General features: G+C 39.0%; 1 protein-coding gene across 6 annotated transcripts; it reads right to left on the bottom strand.

Moving 5' to 3' along the window:
- Positions 1 to 1,294: 1,294 nt before the first annotated feature.
- IL1RL1 (interleukin 1 receptor like 1) lies at positions 1,295 to 21,939 on the bottom strand. Of its 6 annotated transcripts, none has more exons than XM_039714557.1 (12): positions 21,871 to 21,939; positions 18,957 to 19,045; positions 18,034 to 18,104; positions 15,531 to 15,732; positions 15,098 to 15,266; positions 14,855 to 15,017; positions 12,617 to 12,685; positions 10,618 to 10,750; positions 10,371 to 10,531; positions 6,416 to 6,559; positions 4,307 to 4,465; positions 1,295 to 2,447 (listed from the first exon to the last, which is right to left on the bottom strand). In XM_039714557.1, exons 3-12 carry the CDS (start codon positions 18,098 to 18,100, stop codon positions 2,101 to 2,103), a joined length of 1,614 nt encoding a protein of 537 aa, XP_039570491.1. In that variant the 5' UTR covers positions 18,101 to 18,104; positions 18,957 to 19,045; positions 21,871 to 21,939; the 3' UTR covers positions 1,295 to 2,100. The 6 variants fall into 6 exon arrangements, 5 of the variants coding, with proteins under 5 accessions (XP_039570491.1, XP_039570490.1, XP_039570492.1 ...); XM_039714556.1 differs by having other exon boundaries at positions 18,034 to 18,109; XR_005628106.1 differs by lacking the exon at positions 1,295 to 2,447 and adding an exon at positions 5,398 to 5,533 and having other exon boundaries at positions 4,370 to 4,465; positions 18,034 to 18,109.
- Positions 21,940 to 26,524: the final 4,585 nt, after the last annotated feature.

Below are 26,524 nucleotides of genomic sequence, written 5' to 3' on the forward strand. Positions count from 1 at the left end.
TACTCACCCCCGATACTGTAAATGTTCTTTGCCACTCTCTGAATCTCTGAATTTGCTTCTTTTTTTTCTGTCAAGGCCATTTTTTTCACTGCTGGCAAACCACAATAAGAATTCTATTCTTTTTTTCTTTTTTTTTTTTTTTTTTTTCTGGGCTGACCATGAGACTTGAAAAAAGTAGCATCACCACAAAAGCCATGTAGTGAGCTTGTTTTTCACCACCATGAATACATGCCTGGCTGACAGAAGTTGATGACACACCAGTATATTTCAGAGCAATTTGGTTCATTACTGATCCTGTGCACTTCCTCATTGTACCTTCTCCTCATCTCTTTCCAGCTTCAAAAGTCATCCTAGACTTTTCTTTTCCAAGACACTTGCTTATCATCCTTTCTTGTTCATTACAAGCTCAGGACTCAAACTGTATTAAAAACTTATCCTGTGATAATCTTGGAAGTGAATATTCTGTCTTGCTCTGTATCTTATGTGTAAAAATCTTCATAGTTTTTAGCAACAGGCTTTCCTGCTTTTACATATACCTTAGTGTTGGTACGCTCTCTGTGGGAAGAAATGGTACATAGGAATAACCAAGTCTCACACTGGCATGAATCCATCTTGTGGAGCCTCTACAGAGACAGCAAGGTTTATCCAAAGGTATCTTTAGCAACAGGACCCAGCACTACACACAATCTAATGAGGTAATTACAAAATGCAACATTTGATGCTTTATAGTTGTGGTGAAGCTAGCAATGAGTGAATGAACCCTTGAAAATACAACTCATTAGTGAAAAACTGTCTAGTTTGCCATAGATCTTTTAACTGAATGCTGAAAAATATCTATACAGATAGTTTATGCACATTTTTTTCTACTCCAAATATCTATTTATAAATCTGAAGATTCATATTCAATAAAAACTTACAGTGAAAGGAAAGAACTTGCCTGTTTGTAATCCTGGGCTTGGTAACAATGAATGTTCTGCATCTAATCTTCACTTTTTAAGTCTATTCTGTGGCAAGTCTCAAGTTGAAAACGAAGCCTTCTCTGACAGTAAGAATTTCCTGGGTTTGAAAATCTAAAATATTAAAGTTTGCAGGGATACCTGTACTAGAATACATCTTGTTCCTGTTCCCCTGAACTAGAAGGAGATTTGGCTCTGACCTCTGCAATTAAGGCTATTTCCTATCAGAAAGTATAATTACACATGAGCCTAAAGCATGGAAAAAAGGTGGATAATTTTTTCATAAAAAAACGATCTATTTTTTCAGCAGCTTAAAGGAAGGCTGTCAGCATATCAAAAGAACATCGTAATTTTTTATATGTTATTTCTATCTCAAGAAAATAATTACAGTAACAACATGATTATTGTACCTGAAATATTTCAACTTTCTCCTTTGTGTAAGATTCATTTTAATAGATATAAAAATAAAGTGCATATAAAGTACCTTTGTATGTATCAGTGCATTTATTTCCTGTAACAATGCATATTATATTTATAGATATATGCATGTATACATATATATATCATTGCATTTATTTCCCTCAACACTGTATTCACATCAGTCTCAAAAGATCCTTTAGTGAGGCATCCATACTAAGAAAAAATAAAATTTCATCTTGTGAGTATCACCATTGAATCAAAAAGGAATAAGTGTCAGAAAATAAAATTTAACAAAAACATAACATTATACTTTCTAGTTGCAAAATACATGTTATATTTTCTAGTCAAATAATACAGAAGGCATTCATATTTTATCAACTGCATTAGAAAGATGAAGTAAACCTGCAGAGCATTCAGTTATTCACAATCATAATTTTCTGTTATATATACAACTATATATAGAAAGAGTATAGGCACATTTGGTTTTCTGTGACGTGCAAAATTCTCCACACAATCAATAATTATTTCTTTACAGCACTCTCATACCTATAAAACGTCCCCTCAGTTCCCTAGACCTCTTCCATCAATTTACCCATTGCTACTCAATTAAATGACGGAAAAAAGTTCAAAAAACTCAGCCAGACTTGCAGAGTGAACAGTCATGCACCTTCTGAAAGCAAAGCCAGCTGTGGGCTTGTGGTCCATCCTGGTAGTGCAGCGCTGCTCACCTGCTGTCAGCCAGGTGTGAGGGTCTGCGTGTCAGCGGCATATGGTACCTCACCTGCTTCCAGAACTTAGAGCTGGGTGACTGTGGGTGCACCGTGTGCTCCTCTTTCCACTTGATGGTGCCTTGCTGCTTAATAATAAACCTAAGGGACTCCTGAAGCTTCTCATAATTCCCAATTGTCTCCATTTCCAGAAGGATCACCTTTGTGTCATTTTGAATGAGGGCATTGTATAAAGCAATGTGTTGATCATAAGAATCTTCTTTAGAATTAATCAGCTGGTGTGTCAGCAGGATGATCAGCCTTCTGCTCTTCTGCATCCTCTTCTCAATTGCACTGGCTGCATCTAGCAATGCACAAAAAAATGATGACACACTGATATTACTTTAAAAATTCTGTTGAGATTGGAAACTCCATTTTCATTGCTTTGTAACCAGAAATAATTTCTACCTCACTTCAGTGTGATACAGTTTGTTTATTGGAGAAATACTTTATTCCCTAAACCCTTCAAAAAGACATGAAACAACAACCAAGCAAAGGCAATGGGGCAGGGGCAGAGAAAAGCAAGAAGCCCAAAACAAAAAGCTTTCATTTCAAAAGGGTTTTTTGGTTGAAACATTAATATATTCACTGCTTTTAAGTATTGTTAAGAATTTCTATTCCAGTGACCTAGGGTCAAGTTGAATAGATCTGACTGTAACAAAATTGTGTTTGATCAGCAGTCTCCATGTAAGGAATTGTGTTGTACCAAGTTTAATGCCTTAGAGACAATCTTGCAATACTTACCCTTGAAAACTAGTCATTAGGAGGCTTTTGGGTGACTTGCATCTAAGAGGCTTATTTCCAGGTGGGGTTAGAGTTAATCACAGTGAATTGTCCTGAGTTATTCTCTGTTAATTTATACACTAATCTGTGCATTGTGTTGGCCTTCACCCTGCAGGAGTAAATCCAGACTTTCAGGGCATCTGTGTGTCAGCACAGCTGAAAGTGTTTGAATTTCCCACTGCCATGTTAGGGAGAGCTGATCAGTGCTACTGTCACTGTGATGCCAAGCCAAAAGAAAGGAAGAGGGAGACCAGCTGAGGAAATTCAATATACCAATTATTTAACAAACCAGCTGATTTTCAGATGCATCAGCCAGCTCCAAAAGCCAGCTCTTTTCCTTTGCTAGGGGCTGCCAGACCACTCACTGCAAGTGGTGTAAGTTTTTGCCATTGACAGTTTTCTGAGCTACTGTAGCTCCTTGCGCTGGATCTGGGAATGGTCTGGCTCAACTTCTGCAGCTTTTCTTCACCTTTATTTTTCCCAAGGCTAGGCTGCCTTTTCACAACTTTCCAGAAGAGAAGAGCATCAAAGATTTCAGCCTCAGCTCAGAGCTGATGAATGACACCTGGCCCAATGCAGATGATTTCAGAAATGTGAAACAGAAAATGCACCAGCTTAGGCTTCATGCCTGCTCACTGATAGAGAGAGAAGACCCTGTCCACAGAAGAACCAGGGCACAAGATAAACAGAGAAGTCAGCTCAGGAGGAGAGCAGATAGCACCTAGGTGGCAGCAATCATATGCAATAGTGTGGAGGGCGTCCATATGGAAATTAGCAAGGATTAATAAACACGATTTCATCATGAAAGACAAGAAAGTAGGAATAAAGCATACCAGTTCTCTCCTGAACTAATGCTGGGAATTGTGTGAAGGGAAGATAGAACATATCATGAAAAGAAGCCGAACTCCTTGTGATTCTAACCCCTCTTAAAAGGTTGAAAACTCCTGAGTGATAACAGCAAAGATGTTTCCTCAGATGATTTTGTGGGTTTGGCTTATGGGTTTCTCCTTTTCCTTTTCCTGTAGTCAGCCAAGCCAGCTCATGCTGTTTGGTTGTGGCTTTGCCCAGATAATGGCTGCACAGAGTTAGACTTTCCAAAGAGCAAGTGTATTTTTAAAAAAGTCACACTCGGGATTGTGTTTCCTGTGCCTTCCAAAATGATAAGAAGTCTGTGCCCCTTCCTTGTAGCTTGCTTTTCCTAGAACACTGGAAAGCACAGTATCCTTGTGACACCTGGCCTGAAAGAGCAGAGAGATGGCTGCTGAGGAGATGAGCTGCAAGGTCTGGAATGCAGAGTGACCTATACACCTAAAAGGGACTAGAACCACAATTTGTTCAAGCTTGACAAGTAATTCATGCATTACCAGATCTGAAACTTACCTTCTCCAGGATATATATCTCTCCCATAAATACACAATGTATATCCACATTTATTTTCCAGAATATCTGGCATGATTTGGTAAACAAAATATTCCACAAAATTAGCTTCATTGGTGTGGGTTTTGGGGTAGATAACATATGCATCATATATCTTCCCATCTATAAGGCAAAACAAGAGGAAGGAGTACTGTGTTAACATGAATTAGAGATGTCTCTTGCAAAAAGTAGATGAGAAATAAAAATATCAGTCACTGAAATAGATCTAAGAAGAAGTTCCAACCAATCGGAATAATGTATATAATCTGGTGCATGTTTGGAAACTAAAGACTGTGCATATTTGGTGTTTGCCATGCTCAGTTCTTTTGTCTTGTGTGTTTGTAGCTTTGGAGAACCTGGCCTTTGTATTGTGAAAATTGCATTCCAGCTGTGGTAATAACAATGCAGTAAGATTTCAACTGATCAATGCATATTAGCATGATATAGCCATGAAGCTCAGCATTTGTTATTTCAGTGATACAACTCACTACTAACAGGCTTTGTCTCTCAGCACAAGATATTCCATTTAAATTCTTCCATCTTGAAGGCTTTATTCATCATTCCCACAATATATCATACTCCTGAGTGAAAATCACATTTCTTAGGAAACAGTCTTACAATCAGAACCAAATACAAAGGCAAGTATTTATTTCATTCCTTACTTCATTTCTCTAAATCAAGTTTTCCATTACAGTATTTTTATTCTAATCCCAGTTGTTTATTTCTTTCTGGTGGAAATGGCTATATCCTTTCTTTTGTTGCTGAGGTTCTTGCTCAAACCATTCTAACAATATCAGAAGCAGCTGAGGGATCTGGGGTTATTTAGTCTGGAGAAGAGAAGGCTCAGGTTTGAGCCTATTTTCTCCATAATGACCCAAAGGGAGGTTACTGCCAGGTGGGGGTCAGCCTCTTCTCCCAGGCAAGCAGCAACAAGACAAGAGGACACAGTGCTAAACTGCAGCAGGGGAGGAATAGCTTGGACATTAGGAAGAATTTCTTCATAGAAAGGATGATTAGGCATTGGAATGGGCTGTCCAGGCTGGTGTTGGAGTCACCTGGAGTCATCCCTGGAGGTGTTTAAGGAAAGGCTGGAAATGGCATTGAATGCCATGGTCTAGTTGACATGGTGGTGTTCGGACTCGATGATCACAGAGGTCCTCATTGATTCTGTGAATCTGTGATTTTGTGATTCTGTAATAATAATGAAACATCCATTTCCAGAGTCTGATTAATGTCATCATGCAATATACTTACATGGAAACTGTCCTAAAAAGCATACTTCTTTCCTCTTTAATGAGAAGATAAGTAACTAGATCAGCTGTAGATATCTACCATGCACACATCTGTGGTAAGAGTCAGCTTCAGATTTAAACATTTTCCATTTAGCTGGATTTGGTCTCCTAAAGACATGTACTTCATCATGTCATTAGGCACTGCCTGCCCTTCAGCTGCCCCCTGCAGAGGGGTTCAGTCTCACTTAAGCCCTAAGGCAGCCTCAACAGCACCAATTGTTTTTGGTCAGACAGCTGGTCCCAGCCACAGATATCCAGGTTTCATGTCTAAGATGGAAACTTGCATGTGTGCACTTTCATTGCATACAGCTAAATGTAGATGTCTGACTCTTGAGCTGAAAGCAACCAGTAGAGTTAGATGGGATATATTCCTCCAGAAATGTCTTCCACACTGTTTCTTTTTGGTCTACAAAAACTGTGTTGCTCTAATATATGCTTTTAGCATGTTAGTTATCAGGTTTGTTCCTTTGCATTAAAGAGCACATAACAAGTACAGTTAATAGCACTGTAAATCAGACTCTCAACGTCATTCAATATTTTATGGCAAATATCTTCATTTAAAAAACTACAAAACTAGGACTTAATCTCTCTTTTATGTAATTCAATGCTACAAAACCCAGGAGAGCACTTGCAGAGCTATGTAAGACTTCCTCTTACTAAAGGTGTAAGAAAGAGAAGAATCTGGCTCTGGTGTCATGGGTTAGCAACTATCAAATAAATTACTTTCTCTATGATTTGCCATTTTTCTTTTTTTAAACTTTCTTCCTCAAATCTTACTTACCATCCTTGACTGAGTAGGGCTGGAATATCTCCCGATACAACAGGACAATATCCACTCGGAAGGACTGGTAAAGGATAACTGAGAGTGCTATTGCACCTAGCAGAACTAGAGATGCTGTGATCAGGAGGACATTAGGAAGAAACTCTGCAAAACAGAGGAATATTTGTTAGCCACAGAGAAGTTGACCAGTGTACTGAAGCTTTAGCCTCATATCCTTACTTCTGTTACAGCTTTCAGGAGCTCAAAACAGAGATGAAAAAGCTGCTTCCTTCCCCAGCTGGCATAGCCAGCACACAGACCCCTGAACCAGAAGCATATTCTGCAGTATATAATTAATATTCACTTTGTTGAATCCAGACCTACCAATGCTAAAAACCACAGCTGACAATGATGTTTAGGTACCTTGTAACTTTTAAAAACTGGTAATAACACAACCATTTTGTGAGACATCTAAGCCTATGCAAGAAAATCCACCAAAGGACAAATGGAGGCTTCTGGCATGATTGCACAAATAGGATACAAAGAGCATGTGCAAGCAATGAAATATGCAAGATAAGAACTAAGATAGCACTAGACAAGCAGGAAAACAGAACATGTCCTGGTCACAAAAATAAAATAAACAATGCTGAACTCAGATGATATTCTCTCCAGCCTTTTCCTCTCAAGAGGTTCAAGGAGGATGTAATAGTAATGATGAGTAAGAGAAATTGGGATAGAAAAGAGCCAACCACTTTAGTTCCAATTTCCGTCATGGAAGAGCTCTAGAATCTGTTCATCTTTACCTCAGAGATGAAGACTTATCAAGGATAGATTAAGTCGAGATATATGGAAAACATTTTTTACATTGAGGGTGGTAAAATACTGGAACAGATTGCCCAGAAAAACTGTGGATGGCCTATCCCTGGAGGTGGTCCAGAACAGCTTGGATGGATGGGGTGCTGCAAGATTTGGTCTAGTGGAGGGTGTGCCTGAGAAATTCTGCTGAAAATGGATATAAATTAAGAGTTTACAAACACATTTTCCCTTTCCTCTGGTAGGATGTGAGGTAAATTTAACAAGATTTTCACAGTCTTTACATTTCTTTCTTTGGCATTTAAAGGGAAAAAGAAATGGTAGGCTTGTGAGGAAGCTTACCTTACCAGAACCAGATCAGGAGGAAACACCTTCCAATAAGACTGGGCAAGAAAACCACCAGTTCTTTCTCAAGTGAAAGAACTAGTTGTTTTCTAAACACTTTTCTAAAGTGAAGTTTGGCCGTATTTTTAATTGTGTCACATGATGCCTATGAAGGAACTTCAGCCTTATTGACCCCTCAAATTTTATTATTTGATCCTCTTTCCTGATCAATACACACTTGTGTCACATGATGCCTATGAAGGAACTTCAGCCTTATTGACCCCATTAAATTTCAGTATTTGATACTCTTTCCTGGTCAATACAAAAAGTAAGGAAACCCCTTTCACTACCCAGAGGGGCTGACCCAAACACCAGAGTGTGATGTTGTTTCTTACTGTACATTTGCTGACGAATACAAAAAGTAAGGAAACCCCTTTCACTACCCAGAGGGGAAGACCCAAGCACCAGAGTGTGATGTTGTTTCTTACTGATACATTTGCTGACAGCATGCTCATCATAACATTACAATTACTGGTGTGTTGCATTAAGTCTCTATAAACATCTAGAGAAGAAACAGGTTCAAACACCAACTTTTACAATTACAAACTTCAAATAATGCTGTTTATATTCGCACTGATTAGACCAAGGCTGGCAAAGAAACAACGTGCCCATGCCGTTTGTAATGTCTCAGATGATCCCACAGAGGTGTGCTCCTGGAAGAGCAGGTTCAATTTCCAGTAATGCTGGCTTAGCCTCTTCTTTCTCTGGAATTAACTAATGAACATTCACTAATCTAATTCACTAGTGAACATTCAGCACAGTGGGGCCAAGTGCCACAAGCCCCTGAACAAGGCTGAGTAGATCCTGTTGTTCCATTTGACTTTACTGCATCATTTAGCAGCTGAGTTCATGAGTTCATCTTCTGTTTATATTCAATGGGAATACAGAACTATCAGCTCACAAGGACTAATATTGGAAAGCCCAGAGAAAGCATGTCAGAAAGCAACTTTTGAAGGAGTTCCAGACAAACTCCAGAAGAGCAGCAGTTTTTTCTGTTTTCTCTGGCATCTAAAGTGGATGCACTTCCAAACAGTGAAGGTAGAGATCTGGGTCTAGAGTTCCTGTCCACATCAGTCTACAAAATATGAGCCAAAAGGTTAGCTTTAGCATTAAACATCTTGGAGGAAGAACAGAGATGATGCTTTGGCTGAACTTTATCTCTGCTTTGAATGACTGTGTAAAAAAAAAAACAAAACATTAACAGGATAGTAGCTAGCAGACACAAGTTGTGCTGTGCGAAACACTGAGGAACCATCATCTATTTGGAATTTTTTTCCCTATTAAATACAAACAAAACAAAAAAAAAGGAGTGTGCATATCTTCATTTCACATTTACAAGATGAGAGGCACAAGCGAATCCTATAACATTTTTATTCTTCTGAAAAAACAAGAGTCATTGCTTTAACATAAATATTGCTGAGCTGTGTGAGCACTGAGTGAAGAAAACTAAAGCAGAGCACAGCCACTTCTGGACATAGCATTGCTGACACCAGCAGTCTGAGGAGCAGAGGCAGACACCTTGTCAACAGCAGCAACAAGGACAAGGGAACAGATATCCATATAAAGAAGGTAGCAGTAAAAGCAGAGGCACAGCCAAGAGCTTTCATGAACATTTACTGAAGACCTATGAATAAAAAAAAAAAAAGATCTGTCTATAACAGAAATTAGGTTCTGTGATTCATGGGATGAATACAGGATATGCTTTCAAAGTCCTTGAGAAAAGAGAGTAGTTTTAGATTACATATTAGGAAGAAATTCTTTCCTGTGAGGGTGGTGAGGCACTGGCACAGGTTGCCCAGAGAAGCTGTGGATGCCCCATCCCTGGAAGTGTTCGAGGCCAGGCTGGATGGAACTCTGGGCAACCTGGTCTAGTGAAAGGTGTCCCTGCCCTTGGCACGGGGTTTGGAACTAAATGATCTTTAAGGTTCCTTCCAACCCAAACCATTCTATGATTTCATGATTCTTGGTGGTTTAGCATATCTGAAGGGATGAAAAAGGAAACAATTGATCAAAGCTGCTTCTTGAGCCTTCACAGACAAAACAGCATTTTCTGCCATAGGAATCTGATTCAGAGGTGTGGGCAACAGGGCTTAAGGATCTGGCTATCCCTATTAAAATATAAAATGCCCATGTGAGCTAAGGACAATCCCTGTCCCCATCATTTACTGTCCTGGATTTTCCTTCTCTTTCAGATACTACTAGAACCAGGAATTTAAAAACAAAACCAAGGGAAAGCCTTTGAAGTGCTACTCACACCTGTGTGTGTGAATAGCACAGAGGGAACACAGTGGCACTCAGAGAAGATAAAGAGTGATTTTGAAGAGGTGATTCTCACAACATTCAGTCCAAAAAAAGGCACTACAGTGGATGCGGTATAGTAAGGAAAGCAAACAAACTGGCAAACCAGCAACTGAAACCCTCAGATTTGAAGTTTGCCTATTTTCTGCCACACTTTTACACTAGAGACAATAGTTTGTCACAGCAGAGAACTATCCTAGAAACAGAATATTCTTATCACAGAGCTGATACAGTCACACTCTGCATATTTCATCTCTTGCTGACACTGTTTGAATAATGTCCCGCTCTCTCCCCAGCTCAAGGACAAGGACTCGGCCACAAGAATTTTGCAACTAGCTGGAACATGTAGGGAAGACACAGGCTGGTTTTGCTTCTTATTAACTGAAACTTTTTTACTATCTGAAACAAAGAATAAAATAACCTCATCAACATATTTCAAACTAAGTGCAAATTGTAAAGAATCAAAATGAAAAAATCCTACCCTTAGATTGCACTTTGAGTTGTAATGTCACTGTGACTCTTGTGTTGTACATCATGTTCAATGCTATACATGTGAAATTTGACTGCAGATCCTCCTTTTTTACTTCAGTAATATTCAAAGTGGTCTCTTCATAGTATACTTGCTCATGTCCATTAAAACTACTAGAAAGAGAAAGAGAAAGAGATGGTAGCATTGGCTAGGCACAGTTAGTGTAGGAGAAAGATTATTCTGTGTTATGTGCACTTACAAATGAGTTTCTTCATGAAATCTTGAAAAAACAAGGTTTTTCACTGGGGTATCATCCACATCCCATCTGACAGCAGCCACTGGCTGTTTCTTAATCCCCAGGCGGGCCTGACATTTCAGAGACAAAGCAGCACCTAAGCAAGATACAGAGATGTAAACATTCCTTGCTGAAAAACAAGGAAAATTATGTTTTCCTCATAAAATCTTTTTCTACAAATCTTCATACAACTTGTGTCATCCTAATTTTGACATATTTTTCTACTGCTGCGAACTACTGCTGACAAAATGATACATAGAAGAAACAAAATGAAATAACAGGAATTTTTCAGCAAATTATCTAATAACACACCAAGGATTACAAAAGGAATTATTTGTATTTATTATGATGAAGGCAATGTACCCTTTATTTGTAATGCTTGACACATATAATCAGCTAATGAGGAACACAGAATGGATATGGCATTTGACACACAAATGTACACAGAAATAATCTAATTAAATTTCAGAATATTTATTTTGCGTAACACTTGTCTGCAGACTTAACTTGGATTTCATTCAAGCTGGACAAAAGTAAAGTAAGCCAGTCCAAGCAAAACTAAAACAGGAAATTACTTATTAAATACTTCCCATTAGGAAATATTTATTCCCAAGAAATGGTCACCACTGCACCGGAAGAAAATATAATTTATGTATGTTAAATTGTTTCCATTTTTAAGTCTGCATCTAAGCAGGTCTTAGATAAGAATGTTAAATCTCAAGGTTAGATCATTAATTGGTATTACGGAGCATGGGGAAATCCCTTCATTTTTGCAAACAGGAGAGAATAGAACCAGTACAGCAATTGGGTTTCAAATGCAAAGTGGATTTTCTCTGTGTAAGTACTATCAGAATGATAGGCAGAGCCCACAGAGCACTGGGCACTGACCATCTTACTAGAGGAAGCTTGTTCTCAAGCAGAGACCACCTAATTTCTGACCAACGAAACAACTGGGGGAAAGAGGAGTAAAATAATGGGAATGTGAGTCGACTGACAAGTCTCTGAGCCCCAGCACATGGCACAGAGAGGGCTGTGCACCCCTGCAGTACCTGCTGCCAGAGCAGTCTTGCTGTAGGACAGAAGCAGAGGAGTGGTAGGTACAATCCCTTCTCCCACTGGCCCAGCTTCACCCACTTGCCCTGGCAGACAGGTATCCTGGATTACCTATTGAAATTTCTGATGGGTTCAGTCTCTTGCTGGAGAGCTCCACCTTTCTCACTGACTGCAAACAAACCCCAGACAACTCTCACTGCTACCAGGAACACCTTGTCCTGATGCTGCAAGCTAACCAGGATGACTGTGAATCCCTGAGAGCATCAATAGCCTGAAGAGCGGAGAGCCAGGAGCAAGATCTGCATCACGGGCTGTCCAACTGCTCTGTCTACATCCACTGCTGGGTCCTGTCCTCCAGCCCTCCAGCATCTTCCAAGCAGACTGCTCTGATCACTGCTAGCCAACATGGACACGAGACAGGCAGTGCTCCTCAGCCTCAGAGCCAGCAATCGGTTCCTTGCTCTCCGTTCCTCAACAGAGACACAGGCACTGTCTCCACATGGGGACTGAAGGTAGCAAGGAGTAGCTCTAGCCACAAGAATAGTCCATCCTCCCCTCTTAGGGGTACCATCAAGCAGTTTTGAGGGATTTAGCCACAGCCCTCTTTGAAGTGGATGGAAGCTGTCACCTTTCAGCTGAGATGTAATGATTCACTCTGTGAATAACCCTAGTCTACCCCAGTGAGAGTAGAACAAGTTATTTAAATCTTCTTAAACTTCACTTAATGCCTAAATAACACATCAGTTATACGTAAGTTCACAATGCTGCACCTGGAGGGAATTAAATATTGTAAATATTATGGTGCAAAACTGTGATGAAATCTTCCACCATTACATCTTCTTGAAGATTCCCATGTTTGCTGGACCATTACAAAACATTAATTTAAAAACAAATTAAACTTTGTACTCACCAAGCTCTGCTTCTATTACATCATTATTCTTTGGAAATATGATTTGAGGTGGTAGAGGTGAGTATTTCACTTTAGAAATTAAAGAGGAAAAGCATGCATTAGCAAGTTGTGAAAATGCATTTTGTAAGATAAGGTTTGTAATCTGTACAATTAATATTTTATAATCACAAAACAGAATTCAAACTAACAGTGTTTCACATACCCATTGGGATCATCTGGTTTTATTCCTACAACCAAATATCTCTGGGGAGTACATACATGTTATTACTTTCAGTATTTTCTTCCCATCTATTTATTTACCTTTGTACATAAAAAGTAAGGAAAAAAATTATGTTTTGAAGTACTGTTTTTGCTGCTGAGTGGGTGAAAAAAGCAAATGCTGTTACAGGCTTGTGTGTTTTCTCAACTGTTCTGGGATTTCATTAAGAGACATTTGAGAGATTACTCATATCAATGATATTAAATAGGTAAGGCATACTTTTATGCAGTATCTGAACTCCAAACATATTGCTTTCTAACCCTTTCCTCATTAAGCTTTTAATCTCAAGGCACCTCTGTGAAACATGTATTTACCAAAAAATTCAGTAGGATCACATTTCGGTCCCTGCTTCCCAGACTGACTGAATATGATAAATTAGAAGTCAGGAGAAAGCCAGTAACTTCCCAGCTATCTGACTATGCTAAGTTCTTAGCTGCCAGCAGTCAGAGGCAGAAACTCCTCTGGATCAGCATGGATCTGCAAGGCAACAGGAATGTATATCATAGCTCTCTAACATTAACAAAAGAGATCAGCGCCACTCATCAGCATACTAATTTTAAGGTTTGATAAAAACCTCAAAGTTGCCATTAAGTACTTTGAATTTAGCAAAACCTGGAGCAGACATGCCAGACCCAGGCCAGATTTACATGTTATGTTGTGATCTCTTCTTTCTGCAATGATTTCAAAGGAAAGTTAGATGAACTTCAAGATCTGTCTGGATGCAACAAAGGCTTTTGTAAATTTGAATGTCTTTGGGCCAAATAAAACCCAGAAATTTTTGTTGTAACCCAGGAAGAACAGTATTGCAGAACAGTTAGAGAAGTTCTGATGGAAGTACATTAAACAAAAATTGTTAGGCAGAGAAATGTCATGGAAAGCATGATTGTATCATGTAGAACAACAGGTAGAAAAGGAGGAAAAGAACATTTCCCAGCTACTGAACTAAGTCTCTGCTCAATCTGTCTACTATCCTGCTCAGAATAATCAGAACAAACTCCGCTACTGACATCTGGGTAGAGCAGCAAAAGCTGCATCCAAGGCTCCTATGCTCCAAGTCTGCATTCTGCCCACAAGCCGTGTGCCTCCCCAGAGCAAAAGGGCCTGAGGCTCAGTCTGCACATGGACATTGCTTCTAAAAACAAACAAATTAACTAAACAGCAACAAAACGACCACATGATCCAAACTCAAGCCTTGCACCACCCCCCAAGAAAAGGTCTTTCTGACTATTTTTCTACTGATCTGATTGCAGAACTGAAGATGCATTTTGAAGTTTTGCAAGTTGATGCAATCTGAAACTATAAATTTATGTGTGCCATTTCCTGAACACCATCCAAATACAAAGTCTCCCTGAGGAGAAAGGATCCTAGAGGCAACCCAAAGTCCATACATCTCAATTACATTGTCCATGTTTAAAATCACAGAGAGATAGTAATCACTGAAATCCATCCATTTTCCATTTCTATATATATCTTGTTCATTTTGTCTCATTCAAGACAAATTTAAATTTTTTTCAGTCCTACTCTCCAATAAATGTTAGATGGTTGAGATGGATCAAGAGGCATTAAGTTGTAGGCCATCAACACATGACTGATCTAGTGATCACCAGACAATCCTCACTAGCCACAGATTCTGCTGCCCTCAAAAAACAGAAAGCAGAACATTGTGGCATTCCACTGAGGAGATCCTTCGTTTCAGAAATGTGCTACCAGAGAACTCTATCAACCACAGCACTTAACCAGAGTCATCAGAATCTTTTAAACAAAAAACTGAATAAGACCAGGTCTGACTTTACCCCATCTGGTTCTATGTGGGTGACCATCCACAAAATTAATCTAATAAAGCTGATGAAAATCTTAAATGAGATGATAAAACAAACCAACCAAAACACTTTCTCTTTTTAATGTACAAAAGGAGTTTCCTTTGCTCTAAGTTGGCATTAGTCTTTTTATCTTAGCAAGCTACAGAGTTAATGTCTTACCCCCACTTATGAAAATTCTTGTTGCTGATACGTTAAACACATTTCCTTTGTGTGTATAAATAAATTGACAAGTATAATAACCATCATCCTCCCTTCTTGGATTATCAATATAAATATATTTCTCTTTCTTGAAGTATCTCTGTCCCTGAAGAGGTTTGCAGTCCTGAAAAACAAAAATATGTTTGGTTGCAAAGAGCTTTTCAGTATTCTTACCTACATTGGCTCTATCAGGGTTTTATTTACCTTATACCACTGGACAATAGTAGCATTCTTATAGTTATCAATGGTAGGACAAACAATTTTTCCTCTTCCAGTGTCATTTGGGTAACGAATCCGACTTGGGAAACATTCTCCTGGCTTGTATGAATGCACTTGCACACTCACGTTGTATGACTTTGTGCGATTACTTGGACTTTAAAAATGGAATAAGGTATGTCAGTCAGTGATTGCATTTTTACATGGAATATATTAATGCTTATAACAAATTCTATAAACATGTGGATGATTATTTTACTTCAGTCACAGCTTGGTTTTAATGATCTGCCATAAAAAATAGCAGTTGCAGGGTGAAAACTTATGGAAAAAGTCATCAATTCCACATATTATAATTGTAATATATTATCAAAATATATATTCTTGCCAATCTTACACCTTCCACTTTCCATGTCGCACTTACAAATGTGTTACGCAAGTGTAGTTTCCAGAATCCTCTCTAGAAGTTGGCAGAAACCAAAGAAATCGTTCTATGGAAAATACTCGTGATCCCTCCTCTTCCGCAGGAATTACTTTGTGAGTATCCGTGCTGTACCAGGTGATTTTTACAGACGAACTCCACCTGGGACATTTTATAACTAAGGCCTCACCTTCCATAGGATCAACTGCAAATGAACAAAAATCAAAATATCAGATAAATTAAGCTTTTGTCTGCTGAGACAGAGAACTTGGCATTCCTGGGCCAGTAGGCCTGTCATGTCCCTCTACCCTCCTGGAGCTTTTGGAGATGATACACAGCACTATTTTCACTAGATGTTTTTCAATAAAAATTTTACTTACTTTGAATTATGGAGGCATTTGTTTCCAAAAACAGTAACTAATGTGGGGGCACAAATAAATAAACAAACAAACAGATCCCTAGGCTCTAAGCAGACACACAGTAAAAAACAAAACAAGAGTACTTAATTGAAAAAACAGTGATTTCTTACAATGAGCTTATTATGTAAATCTTTGCCTAAAATAATGCTTTTATTCAAAAAATTAATTAAAACAAAGAAAAATACTGGCTTTAATGTAGTTATCTTTCCTTATTTCTGTATAATGAATATTTATTTATGCAATATATGAGTGCTTTTTTCCTGCCTTTTTAATACAGAGAAATTAAGTTGATTTTTTTTTCCTGGAAGAAAAAATAATAGAAGGAAGTCTGTAGATTAGATCCTTAGAAAAAATAAAAAAAAAATAAAACCACAAAAAAACAGCTTCTCTCTGAAGTTCATGAAAATGGGGTAGGGGAAAAAATGAAAGCAATATGATAGCATGAAAGGAAGATTGTGGTAAGAAGGTGGGAAGGTGAAAAGATACAGAAATAACTGAGACAAATAAGGAGCTTAGAAAAATAAACCACATGTGTTCACACATGAAATCTGGGAGTAAGCCACTAAATTTTTTGGGTTTTTTAGCTGGGTATACTTCTATTTTGAGTACTGAAATTGGCCCAGAGAAACTAGAATCAAGCAATTTTGGCGAATACTTAAGTGCTCAGGTACCTGAATAGTGTACTGGCCACATTAATCTGAAAGTTAAATTATATTCTAAGAAGCAAAAGATGGGAGTATGAGCAAGGATGGTGACAGAACAAAGTTTGAGATTGGCAGAGGAACTGCAGTAGATTAGGGAGCATGAAAATGAAAGTAGATAACCAATCAGCTAACCAAAGCAGAGAGTGTCTATCAAAAATGACACTTTGCAGTGGTGGCTTTAGACATGTAGGTTCACAAATCAGGTGAGAGTCTCTACATGATGAACACTTCTGCTCTAGTTCTTTCTAAAGAAGTGGCCCATCTCTACTGATATTGTCATCTCACTTACTAATTTGGAGCTCCTAAATCAGCCAGCTATGAGTATGAGTAACCCCGAGGTGAGAGTCTCTACATGATGAACACTTCTGCTCTGCTTCTTTCTAAAGAAGTGTCCCATCTCTACTGATTTTGTCATCTCACTTACTAATTTGGGGCTCCTAAATCAGCCAGCTATGAGTAACCCCAACCCCATAATTTTAACAGTTTTCCCACCCACAAGCCTTGCAAAGACACTGGAACATATCAGCAGGGTCAGAAAAGAACATTGCCCCGCCAAAGGTGAACACATTGGAAATACAGATTTTTTTAGAAGACAAATAGTGTGGAGGGAAGACATTGAAAAAAAAAGGCCTCATCTAAACTCAATGACATCTGTGAAAATCATTTTGGCAAATTTTGTAGTAGAATTTGGCATCTTAATAAATCTCATTTGCTTGAATCTTAACATTCCTATTGTAAAATTGACAATATGGAGAAATATTTAGAGACCATATCTTACAAAATTTTTCAGACAAATTAGCATCTCAGCTCGAGAATAGAAGTACATGAGTGCTGAGCAACTCTGTGTCCCTGGTCAGCGTTATGTAGCTGAGTCAGTAGAGCTGGCCCATTAGAAATAGTTTATTGCTCTGGACATTCCACCTGTGCCGGGAAACTTTATTGTTACACTGCATTTTTCAATTAACATCCCCAAATTCAGGACATTAAAGAGCATTTCTGTGGAGGACAGCACCCATTTACACCTCTGATTCAGCAGGGTGCATATGCATATGTGCTGCTCATTGCAATTAAAACATGCTCTTGGAGTTTGTGCCTAGCTGGGACCTGGAGCACCAGCTACTCTCAAATTCTTTCAAGAAGACCCTTTTCTTTCTGTTTGCAGACGTGCCAAGTGGCAGAAGTTGAACTCAGACTTGCTGTCATAGAAATGGACAGTGTTTGGTACATTTTAATATACATTAAAATCTAGATTTTAAGTTGTGATTTCTGGCTTGAGGTGAACTCACTAACTTTAGGCTTAAAATAAAACCACCAATTTGGAAACAGCCTACACATTTGAACAGAACAAACCTTATCAGAAAGTATTTTTAAAATGTGACTTACATGTTTCAGATGTCATGGAAACCGAGAGGAAGGTAGATAGGAGGATCAAATCTATAAGCCCCATCATATTTCTAAACTAAGAAGAAAAACATTGATATCTTAGAATATACTCTGACTGTATCAGTAATGCTGTATCCATGTACATGAGAAAATTGAACAGGAAATGATATTGTGCAGTGATAAACTGATCATATGAGCTGCTCTGTACAGTGTGTGTACATAGCAGCAGCTTTGCAGCTTTGAGATGATGTTATTTGTTCTATCACCATTGAAACTACAGTTATGACTTAGTTTAGTGGGACTCAGGGAATTATTTTGTCATGGTGCTCCTCAGGCAGAAGCCTCTTTTAACTTGCTTTTTTAAAATTAAGATAAATGTACATTGGCATTCTCTTCATAGTCAAGTGCAGAGAAAGTATACCCCTACTTAGAAAAGGACAGATTCTGGGTTTGAAAATGTATACCCTGGTTTAGAATTAAAGTTATATCCAATCAACTGCTTAGGTGCAAAATACTTTTTTGTCTTTTTACGAAAGGGGAGCTATCTTCAGTGACAGCTTCTCTCGGTAAGTGTTGAGCAGTAAGATCAAAAACCAGGTGAGTGCCATAAACAATGCTAAGCTGAAGAGGAACTTTAGAAATGGTCTGGAAAGTTAGGTAAAGGAGAATAATATTGTACTTAGCTAACAGCAGCAGGGCAGATCCTGTATCTCACTTACGTTCTCATTTGTCTAACTGATACGCACCAGCTGTAATTGTGGTGTGGCTCAAGAACTCTCCAGCAACCCCCTTTATTTTAAAAAATTGACCATTTTATCATGGGCATTAAACTAATCCTAATCCCGGACCTAATCCAGGAATATCTCAGGAGACAGGAGGCATGCAACCCAGCTATACTAGGTAGTTATAAGCATTCTACTTACCATGAAAAATCTTTAATGCAGTTCTTTGCTGCAGATCACAGAGCAGTGGGTTCTATTGTCATGTATGAGCGAGCAGCAGCCACTGGCTCCTACAGACGGTAGACAAGTTATTTTCAAGACAAATCAAGTCAGAAAGAAAATATAATTCATCTTGCAGATAGTGAGCATAAGGGGAGTAGTAAAAAACAGGCAAGAAATGTTAAGTACTGTCGTCACACTTACTGCAAGGAATTTTTATTTCAGTGCCAAAAACTTCCAGACTAAATAAACATTGACAAGACTTATCAAGTCCTCTGTTTTTGCCAAGTCTGAAATTCAGAGCAAATTCATTTTTGAGTTTTCAGAATTATCGTCAGCTTTGTATTGATATGGAAAGTTTCTTCTTTTAGAAAGTTTAATAATACGCAGAGGGCTATTTTTAACCTCTGAAAAAACAATAGCAAAACTTAGTGTTTCAAGAGAAAAGTGTGAGAATTTTATTGCAGGTATTGTGCAAGGATATTCACAAATCACATGAAAGATGAGGTTTAGACCAAAAAATGCAGCATCTCAGCATTAATGTCACAGCAAACCAATGCCATGCCTTGTACAGGAAGTGAGTGACCCATCAGGAGAAATATTATGTGTGAGGATCTACTTGCTTTCATTATTGCTGGAGAAAAGCATCACATACAAGTGCAAATCTATTGCCTTCTTTCATTTTAAGGAAATTTTAGGCCAGGTGAACAGATTTTGAGAGGGTACGTTTCAACACTAACATCAGGAGTTTTGCCCTGGAAGGAATGAACAAGGTGGCCCAGAACAGGGTCCATGAGTGACCTGGGACTGGACAGACCCTTGGGAGGAAAAGGTATATCACAAAATGGCACAATGGAATTCACAGCATCAGCACAGCAAAGCACTCAGCTTTGTTCATCATTCAGAGCCTGAGGCTTGTTCCTACAAGTTGTTTCTAACACTAGCAGGGAGCAAAAACATCCAGAATATTCCTTCTCTACTGGGAGCCTTTTCCCACCAAGTATTTGGTTTTGTTCCAGCAACTTATTTGCCCCCAACAAGGTCTGCCAGGAGTTATATTAACTGCCCTTCTATTGTTTAGAGCAATCTTAAGTGAGTGATACCCCATCAAGATGACAAAAACTAAACTGATTTTTTTAAAAGAAAAATCATTTTATAGACTAAGTTTGGAGTCTTTCTGAAATGAGGGGGTTTGTCTCATTTGATATTTTATTTGTAAGTGCTTATTAGGAATTTAGCCACAAGTAATACAATTGTTGGAGACACTGGCAAGTCCCTTATTGCCAGTGCTATTGCAGCCCTAGAAATGGAAGGCTGGTAATTACCAGAACGCTGCAAGAAATGTGCTTTCACCATTTTTGAGATACAGCTTTGTCTAGGAAGGGAGACAGCCAATTACTTGCTCTCACTAACTTTTCTAACAAGTGCCAGAATGATTCAGGAGTAAGAAATTAATAATTTCCTATCTACGTACTTGTCAGTAGTTGCAGTTAGCCTTCTCTTTATTGAGAAAATATGTCTTTGAGAGACCTTACACATACTGGGCTACCAGCCTGCACCAAAAGAATGCAAATTATTTGAGCTGAGATTCTCCCACCAAATTTGATGATTGCTTTATTGAATTTCTCTTCATTTTTAAGTTGTAGTGTACCAGCAGTAGTTCAAGTAGGGTATGGGGGTTGTGTGTGTGAATATGTACAATATAGAGGGCTCTAATAAAAGAGGAATGTTTCCTGAAAATCCAAAGAGCTCATGCCACTGAAAAAGCAACATGATTCTGTTTGTATTTTCCAATGTAAGCAGTAACCTCAATATGAAACAGAGGCTGCAGGTCTGGACAGAAAACAGCAAGAGAAGGACTGGTTCTGCAGTGCCTTACAGCTTCTTCCTAGAGCTGCAAATGACTGCGTGGTTGGAGTGCAAGCTTAAGCTCTGTAAACAAAAACTGCAGTGTGGTGCTGGGAAAGCACTAGACCCAAAATTTGGGATAACTACCTGAGTAGGTCAAAGCCTATTTCCTAATGATCCACTACCAAAGGAAGGTGAGAGAAGGGAGAACCCACTGTGTAGATTGCAGAAGCAGTGGTCCGTGGGGCTTAACTCATTACCTCTCTGAAGGTGACTGTGTTAGTAACATATTTCTGCTTTTCTTTCCAAAATTCTATTTTCCAACAAAATGTTTATAATACTGTTTCAATTAAGTGACAAAATTAGCATACTAGCACACTAACAAAACCTGGAAAGAGTATCTCAGTTTCTACCCCAAAAACTTAACAAATCTTACAAAGTAAAAATACCTTGAAAGAGCACTTTTGTGGGATTTTTTTACTGATATATACATCCATACACCTTTTGGAAGTGATTTTCATTCTTATCTCAAACAAGAAAATCCATTCTGACTGAAAACGTCCTATTAAAATTGCAACGTTAAAACTGAACTTATTCCAAAACTAGCATTCACAAGAGTTGGCAATTACACTAGTTACAGGTGTGGGTGCAAAATTTAGACATTTCAGTATTAAAGCATAGAATTTCTATAATTAATATACACATTATTCTTAAAAATAATTTTTAAACACAAAATACAAAAATATGCTGAAGTCTGAAAAAATCAATTGGGGAGTAAAGATTTTCTGTGTCTTTGGCTAATTAGTAAAAATATATGCCAGGAAACTGATGGCAAAATCTATTTCTAAATACACTTCACTACAAGGTAAATTTTTGTTAGTCCCAACACTATTTGTCTATCATGGAAGTATACCCACTATTTTAATCAAATATTATTTCTCGAGATAAATAAGCACATAATTGAACTGAAAATAAAGAAAGAAATAAACTTTCTTATCAATTGTTTCTATTACTTCTGGTTAATTGACAATATAAAAATTTGACCTACCATTTGGAAAATTCAGAAACCAGAGAAGTGCCTTGTTCTCTGTGGATGGGTCTTTTGCAGAGATTTCTCTGCTTATCTGGTACCAGATATTACTGTGAGCTCTCTTTATCTGGCTTGGGCAGCTCCTATGTGTAGCAGCAAGATACTGTCTTCATTCTGAGACACCTCCCACTCAAGAGAGCAGAACATGCAAATTACTGTAGCAATTTACTTTAAGTACCTATAAGAGATAGCATCTCATAGTTCCAATTAATCAGACATCTTTTACCATTAGCATAGGTTTTTCTTTATTGCAAATTGTTTCTTTTTTAGCACAATTATAGTGCAATAAATCTGCTGGCTGGGGAGAACAGAGAGCAGACACTCAGATGGCAGAAGGCACTTTGAAACAGATTTTGCTTGAAAACAAGTAACAGCTTTGCATGGTCTAGTCAAGCAGCAGCTCCCTGAAAACAGCTTGACAAGTCTCTGGAGAATCAGGAACAGTTTTTAACTAAGTGAAGGAAACTTCTTCACTGAAGCTAAGCTGATCAAAGAAGGTGCTGAAAAATCAATTATCTGCACCAGCAGCTAAATCAAGTCTGTGAGGGAAAGAAGATTTTATCCTGCAGTCATTCAATCTTTTGTTTCCCTTCCCTGGCAGAGTTGTGAATTCCATTTGTTCCTTTCAGTGTTCCTGGGACTCTACTGTCAGCATGCCACAACTCCAATACACAAAGATGGAGCAATTATGTGCCAGTATGCAAAAACCTTATCTGTATCACACCCATGGTCTCCCCAGTTCTTGAAGTGGTCTGGGGGTTGCACTTCCCATATGACAAAAAAAACCAAAAGCAAAAACAAAAAGCTAAAAAAATAAGCCAGCCAACCTGCAACAATTAAATCTCGCAATGATTTGGTCAAACAGTTCAGACTCCTACCTTTGAAAGCTCACAAATTACTCCCAGCTCAAGTTTGTGAAGTTTCATCAGAATCAAGGTCTTTCTCATTTCCTGATGTAAGAGACTTTGATGAAAATTCTGGAGTAACCATCTGCATTCAGTGATGGGTTCCATATCCTCCAACCACAACGTGTCATTTTCATCTAGGTAAAGATTAAATATATTCAGATAAAGCTAACTTCTATTTTCTGGGCACATAAAAGGTTATTCTATCACAAAATCCCTCGAAACTTGGATCAGAGGTGCTTGTAATGTCGCTCGTACCTCAGAAGAGCTCTTAATCCTGTAGTCTGTTCCCCATGCCCAGTTGTTCCCAGATCATGGTGCAGATGGGAAACTGAGCTCCTGGCTAAAGATTATAGTTGCCAGCTGAACAAAAGCCATTCTGTAGCTTTCATAAGAAACTAAAATCAATGCTGAATGTCTTGTAACTTAGGGCCCATCTTCTAAAACAAAATCCTACTGATAAGTTTATGGAAAAAAGAGCTTACAGAAATACCTGGAGATTTCTTTGAGGGGTTAATTGCTCCCTTGGCAGCTTGTATGCACAGCACTACAGCAAGCAAGGAAATCATCTGTTCTCAAAACAAAGAGATAAGTAATGGGTTTGAACAGAAGCAGGGGATAGTTAAGCACGACTGCAGGAAAATCTTTTAAAAGGTAACATAGTGAAGCACTGGAAATTTGCTGGGAACCTAATCGAGCTGCCACTCAGTGTTAAAGAACAATTTAGTACTGGTATCAAGATGAATGCAGCTGGCCCCACAGCTCCTTACCAGGACTAGGAGTCAATGACCCAGAGGTTCAAGCATCAGTGCTTCAATGACTGTTTTGCCACAGCATGAGTGTATGAACTTAACTCAAATATGTTGGCAAAATTACTCCTGTGAAGAATATGCAAGTAGAAGCCACACAAGACACAAAAACTGAAAACCCAGACTGAATGAAGTTACTGATATCTTAAGAGTTAGGAGTTCAAGCATGCAAGAGGAAAAACAATGTGATTAAAAAAGATAAAGTCCTGAGATAAAAAGCAGAGATAGGGAAACAGAAATTCAGCACCATCAGAGTTCACTTTGCTCCAAGAAGCAGTGCTTAGCCTAGCTGCACATTAGCCTTGCTTGCCTAATACCTGACTCTATTAGCCAGGAAACTTTTGCTGGGTACAGTTTTTGCACCCTGGTTGCAGACTGTCAGGGGACACAGTAGGGAAACATTCAGACACAAGTGACAGTAGCAGGAAAGGTTTCACTATCTCCATTTATTGAGGCCACCTCAGGGGGCTCTGATGGAATTGGCAAATGGTGGGATGGCAGGGTGTTGAGTTGTGCCCACACCTGTGTGAGGTCTAATGCTTTTTTGGCTGGTGGGGATCCACCCTCCTCAAGTTTCAGGGTTCTTCCTGTTCATCTGTGTCATGGTGCCCTTCTTGTGGGTAGCAAAGGCACCTCATGCTTTGCATAAAAGGGAAATTAGAAAGATTTTTCAAGGTTTATAATATTCTAATAGAGATGGACTGTTTCCAGGGAAAAGGTTTCCCCCAGCCTTTATCATTATCATGCAGCCCTAGCATGACCCACATTGTGGGTGATGGAGGGGCTGGTCCCCAAATAGCTCTGATGGCTCCTGTCATTGAGACGTTTGAGACATTTACCCCAAGAAGACATTGTTAGTGGATACATTCCTAACCAGGGTGTATTGGGTTTGGCAAAACATGGGAGGGTACAGAGGAGACTTCTGTGAGAGAGGAGGTGCTGGAGCCAAGAATCCCTTTCAGACATGATGACATGCCTGAAAGTCATGATGACACACAGTTTGCCCTCCTGCAGCCCTTGGAGGATGCCACTCTGGAGCAGGTAGATGTGACCTGAAGGAAGCTGTAGTCCATGGAAAGTCCATGCTGGAGCAGATTCCTGGCAGGAGCTGAAGCCACAGGGAAGCCCATGTAAAAGCAGGTTTTCTGGAAGGTGCAGGTAAAAGCAGGTCTTTTCCTGAGGGCTGCAGCCCATGTAAAGACCCACACTAGAGCTGTTTGTGGAAACTCTTGCACATGGGAAGCCCCACACTAGAGAAGTTTGTCAAGTGTCCTCTAAGCGAGGGACACCCCCTTTGCAATAGGGGAATAATGTGAGAAGGAAGAAGGAACAGAAACAAAATATTACAAACTGACCACAACTCCTGTTCTCCATTCCCCTGTGTCGCTTGGGAGGAGGCAGGAAGAGACTTGGGAGTGCAATTGACCCTGGGAAGAAAGGAGGGATTGGGAGAGGATGGGATTAGTTTGGGGTTTTTCTCACTATCCTACTCTGTTAATAATTGGCAAATTAAAATAATTTCCCCAAGCTGAGTCTGATTTTCCTTTGACGGTAATTGGTAAGTCATCCACCTGTCCTTTTCTCAACCCATGAACTTTTTGTAGTATTTCCTTCCCCTGTCCTATTGAGAGGGTAACAGAGCAGCTTGGTGGGGCCGTGGTGGCCAGGCAAGGTCGACTGGCATTGCAGGCTCCCACACAGCAGTAAGTGAGGGCATGCATGTAGACAGCAAAGGATTAATAAGGATTTGATTTTTAAAAAGCCATCAATATTTTTATCCTATTCATCTTGCTCTTTCATCCCACCAAGCCAGAAGTATTAAGCATCTTATAAGGTTTTCAAATCCACTGTAGTTGCCAGATAATGTATTGCAGTTCAGAGGACGTAAAATAAAAGTGACTATGTTGATTGAAGTAATTGGCTAAAGTAACCAGAATCATATCTGTGCTTTTTTATGTGGATGGCAAGTAAGTATTTCCTTTGGCTTGCACATTGGTACATTACTTGGTATTCCATTTGATCACAACCAGTTTATAAAAGATCTAACAATGATAGTTAGATCTTGTCAGAGCAAGGACAATATTCAAACAAAAATCATAACATCACTAACAAAGCCTTTGTGTCTTAAAACCTGTTTCCTTTTCTAAAGAAATTCTAAATTTCTCTGCTTCATGCCTTGCCCCAAAACAAAAGCAGCTGCACTGCCATCCCACAGGGTCTGGATACAGCCAGCCAGAATGAAAATAACAGCAGCTGTTCTGAATGTCTGAATGTCACCAGGCCACCAGCAGGATCCCATGGGAAGACCAAAAACCCTACCACAGAAAGGATCTGCGCAGCACATCTGTTGCTCTTACAGAAATTAAAACACTTTTCTGAGGCTCCAGAATCTTCCATTCCCACAGGTGGTCCTGTCCTTAGATGCCAGAATGCCTTACAGTACAGAGGTGATGACAAGTCTGAACAGGCAATTATCTTTGGGCAAGGAGCCTATCATAAGTTTATACACAAAAGCCTATCCAAAGTTTACACACAACTCTGAAGTAACCATCACTCTTGTGTCCAAATAACTTCAGGGCAGAAACAAGATGTCCATAAGTGAAATCTTCCAAATTTTAAGTTAAAGAGGTCAGTTCTTGGTGCAGCATCACAGACTCATGCCAGACCTCCCAGGTCCTTACAGCCAACACTCCCCCAGAGTGCATGGGAAGCACTTCCTTCCATGCAGCATCCACTCCATTTTCCTTTGCTGAGGAAACAATTATTTAGCACATCATTGTTGTTCTTATCTGACCTCATCCAAGAGAACAAAGAAGAATTTTTCTACACAATTTCCTAGGAAGACATATCTACAAATACGTGACATTCTGGAAATCATAACTCGGATGCATAAGACAC

The sequence above is a fragment of the Passer montanus genome, unplaced genomic scaffold (assembly GCF_014805655.1).
Source record: "Passer montanus isolate IOZ18808 unplaced genomic scaffold, ASM1480565v1 scaffold3, whole genome shotgun sequence".
NCBI classification, from domain to species: Eukaryota; Metazoa; Chordata; class Aves; order Passeriformes; family Passeridae; genus Passer; species Passer montanus.

Excerpts from the sequence above, each read along its gene's own strand:
- IL1RL1 (XM_039714556.1), bottom strand. Across the intron at positions 10,751-12,616 it reads TGTAATAGAAGCAGAGCTTG|GTGCTGCTTTGTCTCTGAAA; the intron begins GTGAGTACAAAG and ends TATCTTGCTTAG. Across the intron at positions 2,448-4,306 it reads AGATATATATCCTGGAGAAG|ATGCAGCCAGTGCAATTGAG; the intron begins GTAAGTTTCAGA and ends GTGCATTGCTAG.